Source organism: Hetaerina americana, unplaced genomic scaffold, assembly GCF_022747635.1.
Source record: "Hetaerina americana unplaced genomic scaffold, ioHetAmer1.1.p SCAF_6, whole genome shotgun sequence".
Taxonomy (NCBI): Eukaryota; Metazoa; Arthropoda; class Insecta; order Odonata; family Calopterygidae; genus Hetaerina; species Hetaerina americana.
Window position 1 is genome coordinate 25039946 of NW_027287205.1, and position 17272 is coordinate 25057217.

At 35.4% G+C, this 17272-nt stretch overlaps 1 protein-coding gene across 1 annotated transcript in view; it reads right to left on the reverse strand.

Annotated features, from left to right (window-relative positions):
* The window catches only part of LOC139695282 (uncharacterized), a 39179-nt gene extending 24691 nt beyond the window's left edge, over nucleotides 1-14488 (reverse strand). The window contains exons 1-5 of the mRNA XM_071593978.1: nucleotides 14284-14488; nucleotides 13528-13662; nucleotides 9727-9795; nucleotides 7416-7472; nucleotides 3638-3700 (exon numbers count right to left, since the gene is read on the reverse strand). Coding sequence (XP_071450079.1) covers nucleotides 3638-3700; nucleotides 7416-7472; nucleotides 9727-9795; nucleotides 13528-13662; nucleotides 14284-14418 — 459 coding nt within the window. The 5' untranslated portion in view covers nucleotides 14419-14488. The remainder of the gene's footprint in view (nucleotides 1-3637; nucleotides 3701-7415; nucleotides 7473-9726; nucleotides 9796-13527; nucleotides 13663-14283) is intronic.
* Between the last annotated feature and the right edge of the window lie 2784 nt (nucleotides 14489-17272).

The following is a 17272-nucleotide window of genomic DNA, read 5'->3' on the forward strand; positions in this document are numbered from 1 at the left end:
CTTACTGGCTTCAGGTGAAATGTGGATAAGGCAATGTATGACTGGTGTGAAAGTAATGGCATGGTCCTTAACAATGGTAAAACACAAATGATGCTGTATTCTCTAAGGCAGGATGTAACCCACAATTTAGACTTTCAGAGTAAGATGCGTGAAACCATGGTGGTAGAAAATTTAAAATTTAGGGTTACATGCCGACCAACATCTTAAGTGGGATGAACATATCTCCCAGGTATGTGAGAAAATTAATTCAGTTTGCTGCCAGATATCAGTTTTAAAACCCTTTTAGTTTAGAGGTCCTCAAAATGTTATATTATGGCCTGTTTTACTCTGAACTTTTCATAGATTTTTAATGTGGGGAACATCATCCTGATTAAATCAAGTAATTTTAGTTCAGAAAAAATAGTAAGGCTCATAAATGTAGAATCAACCTTATCACACTCATTGTTGACCTCCTTTTAAATATTTGGGAATATGAACTTTACCTTGCATATATATGTATCATGCAGTGGTCTATTCTTTGAAAAAACAAGAGTGACTTGACAATAAATAACAGTTATCAATGGCACAATACCAGAAGATGTGAAGTCATACATTTGAAAACATTAAGCATATCTACGGTAGCTCAAGTGCCAGCATCGATATGCACAAAATTGTTCAACTATCTGCCTAGCCAGTTAAAAAATGAGACAAAAATGTCACCATTCAACAAGAATATATTTTCATATCTGGTTCATGAGTGTTATTATAGTGTAAATGAATATTTATGTTTTCCTTAAGTGTATATCAGTTTCCTGTTATAACTGTATTTTGTATTTCTATTTGGGAATAAGGTGATCTACTACCTTGATCAAAAATTTCCCGGAATTTATTCAGAAAATTAAAAATACAAGTTTATTCATCTAAATCTATATTGTCCCCTTCAAAGTAATCCCCATCGACTGCAACACACTTATGCCAGCGCTTGATCCAATCCTCGAAACATTTTTTATATTCGGTTTTCGGTATGTCCATCAGTGCTTCCTGCGATTTTTCCATTACTTCCTCTCGGCTGCTAAAACGCGTTCCCCGTAATGGTTTTTTAACTCGATTGAACAGAAAGAAGTCACAGGGAGCCAAATCAGGTGAATTCGGTGGCTGTTGGATGGTATTTGTTGCATTTTTCGTCAAAAAATTACGAATAATGATAGCACTGTGCGACGGTGCGTTATCATGGTGCAAAATCCACGAGTTTTCTGCCCACATTTCTGGTCTCTTTCGGCGAATTGCTTCACGCAAACGTCTCATAACGCCCAAATAATACTCTTTGTTTACTGTCTGGCCTTCTGGCAAAAATTCATGATGCACTACACCGTTGTAATCCATGAAAACCGTCAGCATTGCCTTCTTTTTTGACTGAAAACGACGTGGTTTTTTTGGTCTCGGCTCATTTGGTGAACGCCATTCACTTGCCTGATGTCTGGATTGCGTGTCGTACTCATAAACCCACGTCTCGTCTCCAGTAATGATCCTTTTGATGAATGTGGGATCGGATTCAGCCTCGCAAATCATGTCTTTTGCGACGTCAACACGGTCTCTTTTTTGCATGAAATTGAGGTCTTTTGGCATGCTACACGACGGAAACCCAAATCATTAACCACAATGTCTTGGGCGGATCCATAGGCAATGTTCAAGTCCTCCGCTATTTCTCTGATGGTTAATTTGCGGTTATTGACCAACATTTCTTTTACTTTATCAATTTTTTCACTGACTTTCGATGTCGATGGTCTGCCACTGCGTTCATCATCTTCGATTGACTCACGACCACTTCTGAACCGCTCGTGCCACTGGTAAACGACCGTTTTTTTTAGAGAATCGTTGCCGAAACACTTTTCCAACATTTCCAACGTCCGTGCGCCACTAAATCCGTTTTTTACGCAAAATTTAATACAAGTTCGTTGTTGCAAATTTAAATCCATTTCTGAAATTGTAAAAAATCGCCAACACACACAGAGATAGATGTACTCTTGGCTACGTAACTTTTGCAAATGTCAAGTTATGACACTAAGATTTAAAGGGAATATCAACAACAGATGTACCAATTTAACAAAAAAAACAGAACTCAAATCGGAACGATGGGAGCGCCACACGGTGGTTATTCCGGGAACTTTTTGATCAAGGTAGTATATCCCATTGATGAGTCCTATACACCTTTCATGTATTCTCAATACCGTACACTGTGACCAATGGAAAAATAAATATGTTATTATTATAAATGGATTTCAATGACAGGTCTTTCAGAACAAAAAACTGATAAATAATTAATTTTCACATTTTAGAGACCATCAAATGCCTGTTATTAGGAGAACGCCTTTTAATTACAGCACTCTTAAGTAGATTTTTTTTTAAATGAGATAAAAGAAGTGAACTGAAGCTTTTTAAATTACTTATGCACAGCAACAGCATCAAATTAGTCATCATTATCCTATCAGCAATATCTAAATTTACCACTGTTCTCATTTTAACAATAATTACTTTTCTTCTTTCAAATCAAATGGGTTGAAATACAAATTTTCTAAAACTCAAAACAAAGGAAAAAAGGGACTAGCTGGAAATGTTTATTACAATTTTTGATTTGGTCTAAAAAATAAAAACTCTTGATGTTCTGCTCTCTTCTTGACTTACCCAATGATTTAAAGGATTAAGACCAACCTTTCTTACAGTAAAATGGGGCCACCTCTCACTTTTCTGAACACACTTCATACACCATACTTCTCATCTCATGATGCAGTTAGCATTCTTCCATCTATAATATTCCTCTAAGTTTTCTTCACAACCAATTGAAATATTGAGTTCATTCTTTATACCATATGGTTGAGAGGTTAGAGTCAGAGAGTACAACCTCAACGTTATAGAAGAATAGGTTTTCCTTTAGCATGATAAGCAGTCTTGAACAAAAAGTAGTAATACTCTGAGGATCAAACCTTGGAAAAAGACCTGAAAATTCCAGGAAATATGAAGTTCTATGAAATGTTCCTAAATTGCCAAGCGGTAACAAATTTCTTTAAGAGCTTATAACCCTGAAGGCTCATGTTAGCTTCTAACAATAGCCCCCAACATGATAATAATGGAAACTAGGACCCTCCTTATTGTTTTGTGACAGCAGTGTTCATCTGGAAATTTCAGGCTACCCTTCGTTTGAACCAAGGGGTTGCTTCCTCATGCTATTTCCCAGGAATGCTACAAAGTATGTAATTGAGCAATATTCTCCACCATCATAAGCATCCAAAATACCCATGGCAGCAGAGAGTTTGAATCATTAATCATTGAAGTATATCCCCAATTCCTAGAAGAGGAGCAATGCAATCTGTTCTAAGCATGCTAGAAGTGACAGTCCCAAAGATATTTGAGAATGACACCAGTTCAGAATATACTAGTTTAAATCTTAAAACAAATTGCACATCTGTTTTTCTTATTCAGTCAATCATCAATTATTATAAATAGTATTTCAAGTTGAACTGAAAGAGAAACTGGATTTGTTAATAAGAAAATGTAAGAATTATAATTTTTCCAATATCTTTCCACAGGCAGAAATGTAATAACTGGGTAGGAATACCAAAGGCATGACAATAAAAGAAAAGCCAAAGAGAAACTCACTCACCAGTGTGTAGGTATCATCTGTCACAACTTCTTCATAGTCCACAAGATATGGTACAGTTATGACCTGAAATTTAAGGAAAAAGCAACTGGATGTAACTTCAGTGCAACAAAGAAAAATGACACAGGTTGCATATAGTAAATTACAGAATGAAGAACGATCATTTAAGAAAGTATTTAAAAAAAATAGGCATGACATGTTCATTCAATACTTTTTTCAATTTATTTGGTAGTCTAGCATTTGATGTACTTGTACATTTTGGATGGAGACCCACATAACATTAGTTTAGCTTACATTGACTTTCATTCCAGATCTATCACACTGAATTTCTAATGTGTACAGCAATGACTGTAACCCCTTGGCTTCACTGGCTTAATAAAGCTTGATCATCCACAAATAATTGATTTTATGGATTCCCCACCAACTTGCATTCCTATATTCAGTTTCTCTCATGGCATCTTTTCATTATCCTCTACAAATGGGTTGAAGGGTGTAGTCGATAATGGACATCCCTGTCTATCTCCTCTTCTTAACACTGCCCATGGACTCATCATCCACCACTCGCACCAGACTGAGACATGCAAATGCTACGAATAAGTCTCCTACCCATCAATCTACATGGGGGGCCACTAATACCCGACCTGACCTAGAGATGGTGGTAATTGTTTGAAAAATATCAATGCATTAGAAAGTACGCAATCTATTAAGCATATGTTCAAAGTTTGAAGATGCCACGTTGTTTAGTATTTGTTTGGCAGCCATCAATAGCAAAAGTTTTCAGTGAATTTGTAAAAATGAAGAAAATTGGTCATCGTTATGTGAAACAATACTTTTATTTGAAAGGCCTCAGCCAAACCAATATAAATGCTGAGCTGGATTCTACTCTGGGTGAGTCTCCTCCTTTGTTCACAACAGTAAAATATTGGGTAGCAGAGTTTAAACGAGGCTGTATGAGCTGTCAAGATGAGCATTGCATTGGTTGACCAAATGAGGTTACAACTCCAGAAATGGCGAAGAATATCCACAAAGTGATACTAGATGTAAAACTTGAATTGAAATATAACGAACATGCTGCCATGAAAAAATCTCCTGGTAAAGTTCCTCACACATAATGCTATTAATTAACCCATAAAAACTCTTCCTCCCACATTTTCTTCAATCATTCCTCAGATCTCTCTTCCCGGTTCTAACAGTATCTTTCCTCCCACATATATAATAGTGTACCAAGGTTTTCCCCTCTCACTTCCTGGTAGATCTTTCACTTTCCCATATAGCACATCTATGTCACCCTTCCTTTCTAAACTCTCCAAGTCCTTGCACTGATTCCTTCATGCTTCTTTCGTCCTATTAATTTTCCCCTCAGTTCATTTTAACTACCTCTTCACACTTAATTACCTTGTCAGTAATCCATGGTCCCCTTGTCTTTTTCCTATTTATTATTCCAGTATGTACAGGGTACAGCACTAAAATTCAGACAAGCACACGCTTCCTCGAATGATATTTCCTCGCCGGGTCAGCGAAACCTTCCTCATATTTCTGCAAAGCATTATACTTCATACAACTCCACAGCCACAATACCGTAACCAGTTGAACTGGGAAACCAGGAGAATCGAACTATTTTGAAATATCTACACTGCCCAGCATGAACACTTTCAATAATAGCAGCTCTTCGATTGTGCTCTGCACTTGTATGTATCATCTCAGCCCTTTTGAGGCTTTGACTGTTTACTAGATGCCTAGAGCTTTCAAAAATGCCAATTGTGTCCTCCAGTGGGACTACGTTATAGTGGGAAATTCAAATTGAAATTTGTCTGGAGATAAGCACCGGACCCTGTACATCTAAAGTTGATCACTTTATGGTTTCATTTGGCAAGGTTAGCAACATATACGTATTTACTATGTTTTCATTTGAATTACATGCTCAAATATTGCTGCCTGTCCTCAAGTTGACCAATGAGTACAATTAACAGGGTAACATATATGACAAGATAATTAAAAAAAATACAAATTATGTTGGTATTAAGTTGACCATGAGACAACATAGATCATGTAACAGTGTTTATTTTCTTATGAAAGATACAGATGTCTTGAATCAAGCTTTTATGTACTGACTAAAGCAAATGATGAAATATTATCAATGTAATACTTTTAGGAAAGGGTTTTTAAATCAAAAACAAAGAAGAAGAGTGTGCATAAAAGTATCAGAAAGAAATCAATGAATAATTTCATTTTATTTAAGGCAATGAGAAAATGGTAAAACTAAGCTAGATCAAAAAATAATAATATTAAAATTTTGCAAAAGCTCAGAAAATGAAATCCTAAAGTCAACATAGTAAACAAATGCAAAAAAAATGGTAGATTTTAAATATATGAGACAAAAGGTGAAAAGGTAGATTTATGTTTAAAAAATGAAATTATGGTTTTGTTAGTTCACAATTATTACTAAATAATCTTGAGGAATCCTGTAACAAAACGTTTTAGAAATGCCTAATCTTGTCGGAGTTGCATTAATGTTTTCTTTTCAAGAACTGATTAATATATCATTATATATATACGAGGGTCATCCGGAAAGTAGTACCCGTTCGTGCCGCATGAAGTGCTGACGACGCGAGTAGCCGCTGGACGAGGTCAGATAGCTTCAGTGGCTTGTCTGCCTTCTCTGAGCCAAGTTGCGTGACGCTAGCATTGCCTGTGTTGTTTCTGTGATTGTTTACAATGTTTAAAAAAATTGAGAACGCCGCCAGTTGTGAAGTGAGGGCAGTGATTAAATTCCTCAATGCAAGAAACGTTCGCCCATGTGATATTCATCGCCAATTAAAGGAGGTGTATGGAGACAATGTAATGGACGAGTCGTCTGTTCGGCGGTGGTGTCGCAACTTCAACATGGGGAGGGGGAACACACACGACGATGAGCGTTCGGGGAGACCGTCTGTCATTACAGACCAACTGGTGAGCTCAGTTGACGAATTCGTGAGGAACGATCGGCGCGTCACAATTGATGACATCTGTGAGCATTTTCCCAATGTTTCTCGAACAATTGTTCATGAAATTGTTAAACACCATCTGCATTATGCAAAAATTTGTGCAAGATGGGTCCCTCTCGTATCTCAATGAGCTGGCGGCGAAGGACTATGCAGCAGGAATACAGAAACTTGTCACACGTTATGACAAATGCCTTAATTTGCTTGGAGATTATGTTGAGAAGTAGTTTAAAGTATCCTCTTTCAAATAAAATTTTTTATGTTTGTTAATATTTACTTTTGTGTCTTTATTTCACGAACGGGTACTACTTTCCGGATGACCCTCGTGTGTGTGTGTGTGTGTGTGTGTATATATATATATATATATACATATACAATTATATAATCACTAATTAGCTAATGACCATGGCCTTCAGGAAAGTATTGTCCCGTTGTGAGTTTTTACATAATAAAGACATCATTAATAATGATTAATCATGCATTCGTAATGAATCAAGATACTTTTGTTACAAGCATTTTGGCACAAACATTTTTCTGGGACTAAACTTTTTCAAAGATGAGACTATTTTTGAACTACTAGCAGGTACATAATATAAGTTTGAACATTTATACATGTATAAAAATTGACTTTTATCTCCCATGCCTAAAATTTAATTCATGAAATAGAATTTCTACTAAAATTGATTAAAAACAGCAAATCACTCATTCTTTCCCTGGAGACAAGCCTGATCATTTTCCATGATGGCATGGAATACATACGGTATCAAATAGAATGCACCCACACAAACACACCCACCCACCTCTTCAATGATATCACCTGGCTGAGCAACATCCAATGTCACACCTTCTGACGTCATCTGAAATGGAGGAACAAGAGGGGACTGTTCATGTATCTTATTAAGTTAAATCTTTGTCTCTGTTATTATCTTATTAAGCTTACAATGCTAGAAGTGCACTACATGCACAAATTAACATCTAGTGAACCACTTAATTGAAAAAAGAACCTTCAAGGGATTAAATCCACGATAGTATAATGCATCACTAACATACTACTATTCTTGGTAGATATCCATTAAAAATACAATCACAACTTTCAATACCCATACAGAATATCAGGACTATTTAACTTTTATACTCAAACCCTTTCATGTTAACTGTTTGAGGAAGGATGAATTTTCACTACGGCAAATTTTGTTTGTTTTCCCGAAAACTGCCCTGCAATTACAAAATATAAACATTTTAATTTTGCCTTATCTTTTTTTTGCAAAATGTAACCCCTGAAGCAGTTTTTGTCACCAGCAATCAATGAAAGACCATTTCTGCCTAAGCTCTCAAGAATACAACAGAAAGAACCATTCAGAGTACAAAGCATCACTAGGATGATGGCCAGGACAATTTGATCCAGATCTTGAAGTCAACATAAAATGTTATGCAAGTTTAAAAAAAATTTATTAGAGAAAACTTTAACTTATTAAATTTCAATTGGAAACCTAAAAAAATACATAAAAACCTTTGGAATATATTTTACACGAAATAATCCTTGAATGGCCCATATGCTGTATATCTATTTTACCTTTATATAGCTTTCCCTGGTGCTATTAATTTGTTATTTGCATGTACTTTTCATCTCACATTTGTGCCTCATTCATTAAATCATAAACAATCCCATTCATATGCTTATGCCGCTTTTTTAGCCCAACCTCCACGGACAAACTCCTTGTTACCTAGTGCACATTAAGTTACTCAATGCATAAATTTTCAAGATATAAAAATGTTTGGCATGAGGGTAACTTCTAAGATGTACCACATCAACAGACAATATAAAACTTCATAATGGATATTAGTTTCGCATGTCTTGGAGAATATGGCCAGAAATACTAAGGGGTAATGGGATTTCAAAAACAGCAAAAAGAGGGGAGAATGCTCAGAAAGTGAGGTAAAGGGAGTATAAGAATTTATTTTGAATAGAATTAAGGAAGGTAGATTTTACTCAGATATAATGAATTATTTTAATCTACATGCATGAGGCATAGGGTTTAAGGATTTATTGAATCATCACAGTGATGTCTTGTGAAGAAAACTTCAGTCATAGTACCAGGGTTCATCAAAAACCTACCCTACGCCACAGCTCATAATAATAATACGCAATAGAAATCTTTGGACCTCAGCATTTGGCTATAAAATCTGTTAAAATGAAGCCTGGTGTTCTAAAAGTTTCTCAAGCATAATTCCTAGGAATTGATTTGTGAATATAAGAAACATTTGTGATATGATTCAGGGGCTACTATTAATCAAGTACAAAGAGCAGATAAATTTGCATCGGCTTCTGTAAATGTTGGAAAATATTATCAACTCCCAGGCCTAAATAGTGCATATAAAAGTATAGCATACAGATCTTCATTATAATATAATAATAATAACTCTTTAGAACCTATGTAGAGTTTAAACACCATATAAGAAGAAAGAAATTACAGTCCTGATCTTCCTCCTTTGTTACCTTCACTATCCCTCTCTTACAAATAAACTTCACTCAACCTAGTCCGTGCAACAAGAATTTATTTCAATCAAATAAAACATTATTTACAACCTCTCTTTTGTAAAAATCAAAAAGGCACATATTGCTTCTGGTTTTTCACTGCTTTGATATACTAATAATTTTATCAAGATCACAACTATCAATTAACTATCAAACTGGTCAAACATATTGATTACCAATAGTAAATTAATAAACTACATTGCCAACAGCTTATCTTGCTGCTTTACAGAAAAAAAATCTCATAACTTTTGAGTCACAATATTCCGAAAGTATGAGTTTCATTCTAAAAGAGTGAAATGGCATGTTAACATTTTAAACACCCAAATCCGTGTTGATTTATCCTTGAAATACAATTTAAAGTTACTTGAAAACATATGAGAAACAGAAGAGTACATATGTGAATTTGTATATGAATTCTCGGGAATCACAATAGATGAGGACTGACTAATATTTTAGTATCTGTGCTTATTTTTACAGTTTTAGAAGTCAGTGTATTCATCATGACAGATGCCCCAAAATGTACCCAGCCCCTTCCCCCTTCCTTATTTTTTTCCACTCACTATCGTAGCACTCACCTCCTTGACAAGTATATTGGTTGCCACAACTGTTCCCTTTTCAAGGTTCACATCATTCAAATTGGTTGCCTGCATAAGAGAAGAAAAACAGCTGTGATATACTATTCATCATTGAATCATTAGTGAAAAGAGTTGCTTGCACGACATTTACTTGACAGCCCATAATTACCCTTCGTAAAAAAATTAGAGGAAAGTAAGTAGGTAGAAATTAAGGACTGGAAAGACCATATTTGCCAACTACTTTCATAACTTTGTAGACATGCAAAATTGTAACATCTTTATGAACACAAACATACAATAGTTTATAATATACATCAACCCAATCGTCGGTAATCAACCCAAAGGTCGGTTTGGTAGGTGATTTATAAACACCATTAACGGAAAAAATGAAAATAATTCCATGATAATTACAGCTTCAACCCTGATGCACTTTATATAGAATGACACCCATTGCAAAACCCATTTTTGATATTTTTTGCCTCACAGCACACTTTATTTGTACACTATTCTGTCCAATAAATATGGCCAGAGGCCATAAAAACTTTATTTTACAAAATTTAGTCTAAATCGATTTTCTCCCCTTCAAATCAGTCTCCATTCATTGCTATGCACTTATTACATCTTCTTTTCCACTGTTTAAAGCACCCTTGGAAGTTCTCTGCAGTTAGGCTGGTCAGTTTTCTTGTCGTTTCTTGCTTTATTGTGTTAACATCTTCCCAGTGATGCCCCCCTCATCACGTTTGCATTTTAGGACAGGAAAAAGCCGCAGGGAGCGAGATCTGTATGATCAAGGATGGTGATTGAATTTTTTGCCAGAAACTGGCAAACAATCAATGCTGAATGTGTAGGTGCATTGTCATGGTGAAGGATTCATCCATCATGTTTGGTTGAAATAGTGTGCACTGTTGATTTTCCTAAATTCAGTTCATCAGCTATCATTCCGAAATACTCTATGGTTGGCAAGGACAAGGGACCGCACACAATCAATGTTGTCATCAACACAGGTGGTTGAAGGTCGTCCCGGCCGTGTATCATCTGTGGCGTCTTGTCAGCCATCTTTAAAACACCTAATCCACTTGAAAATGGATGTTTTCACCATAGCAGTACTACCATAATCAGCTGTCAACATTTCAATAATTTCTTGATAACTTTTATCACACTTCACCAAAACATTCGTGGCTCCGTGATTTCTTTAATTTCAATTTTTGACAAACAGGAAAAACAAAACAGAAACGAACATATCAGGCACCATACACAAAGCTCAATGATCCATCAAGCACAGATGGCTCATTAAGTCTCAGGCAACTAGCGCAGCTAGTGGGCGGGGCTAGAGTCAGCGTCATATTATATTGCACAGACCTTGTATTCATGAATTATTTTAAGTAAATACCAATGACATTAGCAGTGATGGCATTTGCATTAACAATAAATATTTTGAGAAGAAATATCTTATTTATCACTCAACTAAGAAGCCAATAAAGCCCTTTCTTACGAAGCAACAGGCAACACTATCTTTTCACTTTGATAAATAAACAGTCAGGTAATAATTGAAATCTTCAGTATAGGGAGAACGAATTTTTTCACATTTTATTCCATACAATTGCATTGTACTGATGGATATTTCTTACAAGATGGATAGAAGTGAGTTTGCCATCCAGAATTTGAAAAAATACTTTAAATCTAGTTAGAGTGAACAAATAAGAGATATAATTTTTATGTGCCCTAATATATGGCAATAATAATAAATATCCTATACTGGCTCACATGTCATGATAAAAGAATGACCATAAAGGCAATTACAAACTCGCATAATAATTTAAAAGCTATGACAGAAGTGATGTATAACAAAGAGCAGCAGCTTGTGAAAAATGATAATTCCAACATAGTGATTTCTTCAAATGGATTTATCTACATGAAAGGATGCAACTAGATCCCAAATCACTGAAGTTATCACTATTATTATTATTATAAGGTAATCTATCAGTTAAGGTAGATTTTGGATGGACACAACTACCAAATAAATATTTTATGGGCCGAGTCGACATATATGTTTCTTGACACATTTGTATTTTTCTTCACTAGTACTCAGTTCTTTATCGTCATCCATGATTTTCTCTACAGCCTGCTGATACTCCTTCTCAGTCAATCCATTTAATGCTTCTACATTCCATATCCTAACCCACCGTTCTAGACTTATCTTTCTGAAATGAACTCTACACTATACTGCCATGGGTGTACCCCAAGGATCCACCCAAGGGCTTCTACTGTTCCTCATTTACATTAATAACCTCCCAGTGGCCTTGGATGGGATAAACAACATTAAGCTGCCGCCATACGCTTACTTGCCATATTATCACCATCCTCACGAAAACTTTTACTATTGATTTTAGACTAATTATATCCAGAAGTAGTGTGGAGATATTCAATGTAAAAACAACTAAAATAATCTACATTTAACACAATAAAAATCAAATGGAAAGTCCATTGCCACATTTTTAATAAAAAATTTAAATTTCCGGATGAGTCACCACAATATCTGCGAGTGGTAGATGATCATCAATGTAATGACATTCAAAGGGTCTCCTTTCCGCAAAAAAAATCAAATGGAGTCTATTGATAAAACTCAATAAAAAATCAATTAAACAAGTATCAAACTGTAAGTTTCTTGGTGTTTACCTAAGTATGAATCTATCGTGGGAGCAGCATGCCAATACTTTGTCACAAACTTAATAATAATTATTAACTTCTCAGACATCTACAACACACAACAAACAGTAATGTCCTCTTGAATTAATACAATGGCCAATCTTATCACCATATGTTTTACAGCATGATTCTTTGAGGGCCTTCACATACCTCCCCTAAAATATTAGAATTGCAAACAAGAACTCTTAAATTCCTGGTAGTCAATATAACTCACTTTTCAGATCAATTTTCACTCAATTACAACTATTTCCAATCCGAAGTACATTATCTACATCGCTATAAATAAACAAAAACCGGTCAATTCAGACTTTCTTGGACACTTTACCAAGACAAGAAATTAATTTCACTACTGAGCCATAATCACAATAAAACGAATGGCCCCATGGGCTTTAGTTTCGGTTTGAGACTGAACAATAAATCACCAGAAAATTTTGAATTGGTCAATGAAATTAATTATTTTAAACCAAAATTGAAAACATTTTAATGAATAAAATGTATGATTCTAGACGCGAATTTGAAAACGGCATGTCATAAATGTAATTCTTGTAATTTCACTTTCAATGCCTGTACATGCCTTTTTGGCATACATCTGTAAATGCTTTTTTGTCATAATATATATTTTCCTAATTAAGCATATGGCATCCCTTGGTGTGCCTTACATAATGTATATTTAACTATTACTATGGTCCATGAGCTAACAAAAAATCATTATTAGCATTATTACATTTCAATTGACTGATAGAACAGGGAGTAGAAATGAGAGTGAAGTCGACTATTTAAAAAAAAACATTTATCATTGTCAAGAGATCACTTTACGACCAGTAATAAATATAAGTGGAAAATTTAACACACTGCATATGCTGAAAATCATTAACTAATTAAGAGAAGGCTACTGTCTACATTTCAACTATTGTTTTGCAATTACTTACATGGAATGACATTTTACTACCAGTTTGTTTTACTACCCAAATTATACAACAGTTACATTACACAACCAGAATATAGTACTGGCTTAACATAATATTCAATAATTAAATTTCACTCGCATTCTCTAAGGAGATGTCAAAAATGCAAAAAGGAAGTAAAACCTCTTACCTCAGACAATGATATCTTCATGCTCAAGAAGTTGAGTTTGGCATCATGGCTCTTCCGCTTGAAAATCATAAATTCGGATATTTTGAGAAAGCAGTCTTTACAGATGTACTCCGGAAATCCATCGTTTTCAGATATCTGCGCATAAAAATAATTATTACCATCGTCACTTTACAATTTCAGCATTCATTTAGCACACGGGATATAATTAGGTATAGCGTTCAGTTAGAACTAGATCTATAAAGCCATTTCTGCCTAAACAAAGTTCTCGTCTCGCAGGAACACTGGTACTGATAATAAATGCACTATTTTACATTTTAAAAGGCCACCGGCTCGCACATTCATCACAATTATTAAGTCAGCTATGCAAATACTGGGTTATGACCACTGAAAATAGGCTAAAATAGCATCCAAACAAATTTGAGATATTTTATATCTGAAGTCCCATTGGACTTGACATCCATGAAATAAACTAATTAACAACGCCCAAAAAAGGATTTAGTATACATCTCTACGCAGTGAACATTTCATCGACTTTAACATAAGCTTAGCTGGAAAAATATCCCGAACATTTCAATACAACTTTATGCATACCAAGATCAATATGAAAATTTAGGAAACACCACAGAAAAATGAAGTGACATTGCCTATATTGAGAGGATTTAAGTAACACATACCTTCAACGAGTAAATTATATCACGAATACCATTTATTACAGTAAAACAATCAGCACAACAATGTAACTATTAAGGTACTTACGTCTAACTGACAAACATCATTAATGATGTAGTAAAATGGTGTGTTATCAAGAATAACTTTGTCATATATACGAATGTAGTCCTCACTTCTTTCTACACATATTCTACAGATATCCCTAAAACAATCGCCAAACATGGTGAAATTTAATGCGAACAGAACCAGCGCGTTTTATCTCATTTGAAAACAAGATGCGTGAAGTTTTCCCAACTCTCACGATTTGCACCCCACGGAAAATCTACGACTAATACCAAAATGGCAGGAAAAATATATCGACTATCGAAATGCTTCGATTGCTGTTGGTTACCATGGTGCCACCACAACAACTAATAATTCTAAAGCCCTCTTCCGAAGGTCGCCTTACTTACCGGCATCCAAATTCTTTATTCTGAATAAGGGATTTATTCAAGAAGAAATAATATCAATCATGCTGAAAGAGCATTAAAGAAATTAGATCATCCATGTAATTAGTTGTAAAAATGGCAAATAAATATGAGGGATCAATAAAAATGCTGGTTTGCACATTCTAAATTATGTTTTTAAAACAGTAGAAACCGAGTTTTAGAATCTTTAGGAAGGTAAACAAACTACAATATTTTTTTCTCGATAGTCAGCACTAGCGCCAACAAGTATGAGAGGCAACTGTTTCCACTGAGGTTCCACTGAGATTCTGTAGGGAAACTTTTGCATGAGTAGCGAACTGTTTTATTGGAACTCGTTCCGAGGAAAATCGCTTTCCTCGAACTACCAGTAACTCAGTGTATCAGAAACCTTCACTCAGCGGATAACCGATATCTGGTACTTAGTAGTAAACATAGAGCAGGCGAGTTATACAACATACTAAGTAGAGGTAAATGCTGAACCAGCGGACTTGATCATTGCTCAAGTCTACATGCCACCATGAAATCATAGGGAGGAAGAAATCAACATAATAGGATCAATTGGATGAAATAATTGCGTATGCTCCCGGAAGACATGGTTGATGATGACGGATATTGGAACGGGAAGGTGGGCGAAGGAAGAAATAATGATAGCGAGGTAGGAAATGGCGGTTTAGGAATAATTTATTTTTTAATTTACACAATTACGTTGCAATTAGGCGATGAACGACCCCTGGTAGAAAACAATACAGTTCTGCGAGATAGGGGTTAATCATAACGAGTCCTTGCTTTAGACACCACGAACGGCGTACATATACATACAAATTCTTGGATGTTCAAAGTTATATCAGTAAAACTATATTATGGTTATACACAGATTTAAAAACAACGTGATTAATTTGTACAGTTTCCAAGGGTAAGATGTGGGCTCAGATGACAATTTATTAATTATATATAGTGTAACATCCGATTCAAAAAGATAAACAGGGAAGAAGGTTGATAAAATGGAATGTAGAAACAGCTGAAACGACAAAGGAGTATTAGCCGGCCGGATAAAATTATGAGTGAGGAGAGGGAAACGGGTGCAATAGAAGATACATGGACATATATAAAAAAGGGACATCGAAAACCGCATGCGAAACTATAGGACCAGCAGTTAACAAAAAAATAAGGAAAACATAGATTATAGACGAGTTGATTAGGAAGATAGACGAGAGCAAGTCATTCGTCTTGACCGAGATTCTAAACTGGACCCCTTACTCTCTGAAATTGTTTCATTGAAATGCATATTTAGCGGATGACTCCGTTCAAGGTCACTGTCGCGGCATCTCCCGCAGTTTCTTATGATTTCCTATTTTAATGTTTAACATAGTGTTAATCTTTCTCGAAAACCGCTTCACCTTTGCTTTGTTCACATTTATTCTCATCCCGTTCCTATTGCGCTACCCGTCCAATATGCTCAGCAGCGTTTCAAAAACCTTGACTGACTGGCAAACTCAGGCTTGATCATCAGCAAACCTAAATTAATACAAGAATGGCCTTAATCCCTAAATTGATAGATAACCCCCTTGGGCAATATGATGTGATGAGACTGCAACATATTCCATCTGATGCTCAGATCCATTTAGGTACTCGCTAAAGCAGGAAATCACCTATTTATTATTTAGGTAAGCATGTGATACTTTCTGAAACTAATTTATGTTAAATGAGTACATAAATAGTTTTTAGGTGTGTTTTTTTTTGGCTCTTTGAGTCAGCGTATTGTATGCTACGCTAGCTAAAGTGGTTCTGAGGATCATTTATAAGAGAATGGACACATGGGGAAATGGTTACTTATGGAGCAGTTTGGGCTCAAAAAGGGGAGTCGCACGCGTAATACTGGGTCCGAAATCACACTTCTTGTTTTGTGGTCCTGACAATCAGATGTCTATCCCTTTTATGGACGGGAGTTAACACTGATCTGACGAAATCTTCTGGCCAAATTCCCACCTAATAAATGGAACGAATTATTCCATAAAAACTTTTTCTCTCACGTTTTCCTAAAGCATTAATTATTTTGACGGGAATGCTATCTAACCCCATAAAGAAATTTATAAACAACTTCTTTAAATCCCTTTCTATCTCACCCGGTCCTAAGCTATTTCCATCTAGTTTGAATTCCCTATGCTTAAACTTCTTGGGCTAATGTATTTACGATATAGATCCTATATGTTTTGCTATCTTCAATTATTATTACGGATTTTTCTTTCTTAATTCATGGCAGTTCTCTTACCTTCCTGCAAGGGGAACCGATTTTCACCCTTTCCAAACTTTCCACACCTTCACTCTGTGTCTTCCATGCCTTGTTAATTTCCCGCATTAGCTTATTCAATTATTTTTACTTTCTTCTACTTAACATTTCGTTTACTTTATTCGGTAGCTTAACTTGCCAAAGCACTCGACCAGACATCGAGGGATTCGAGTTCGAATCCAGGTCAATGCGAATAATTTTTACCATCGGATATTGTTGTATTAAAATAAGAGTTCATAAATTAGAGCAGTTGAAACAGTTTATCAGTACTTATTTTGGGATTTTTCTGGATAAAAATTGTCGAAGTAGTGGATACATAAGG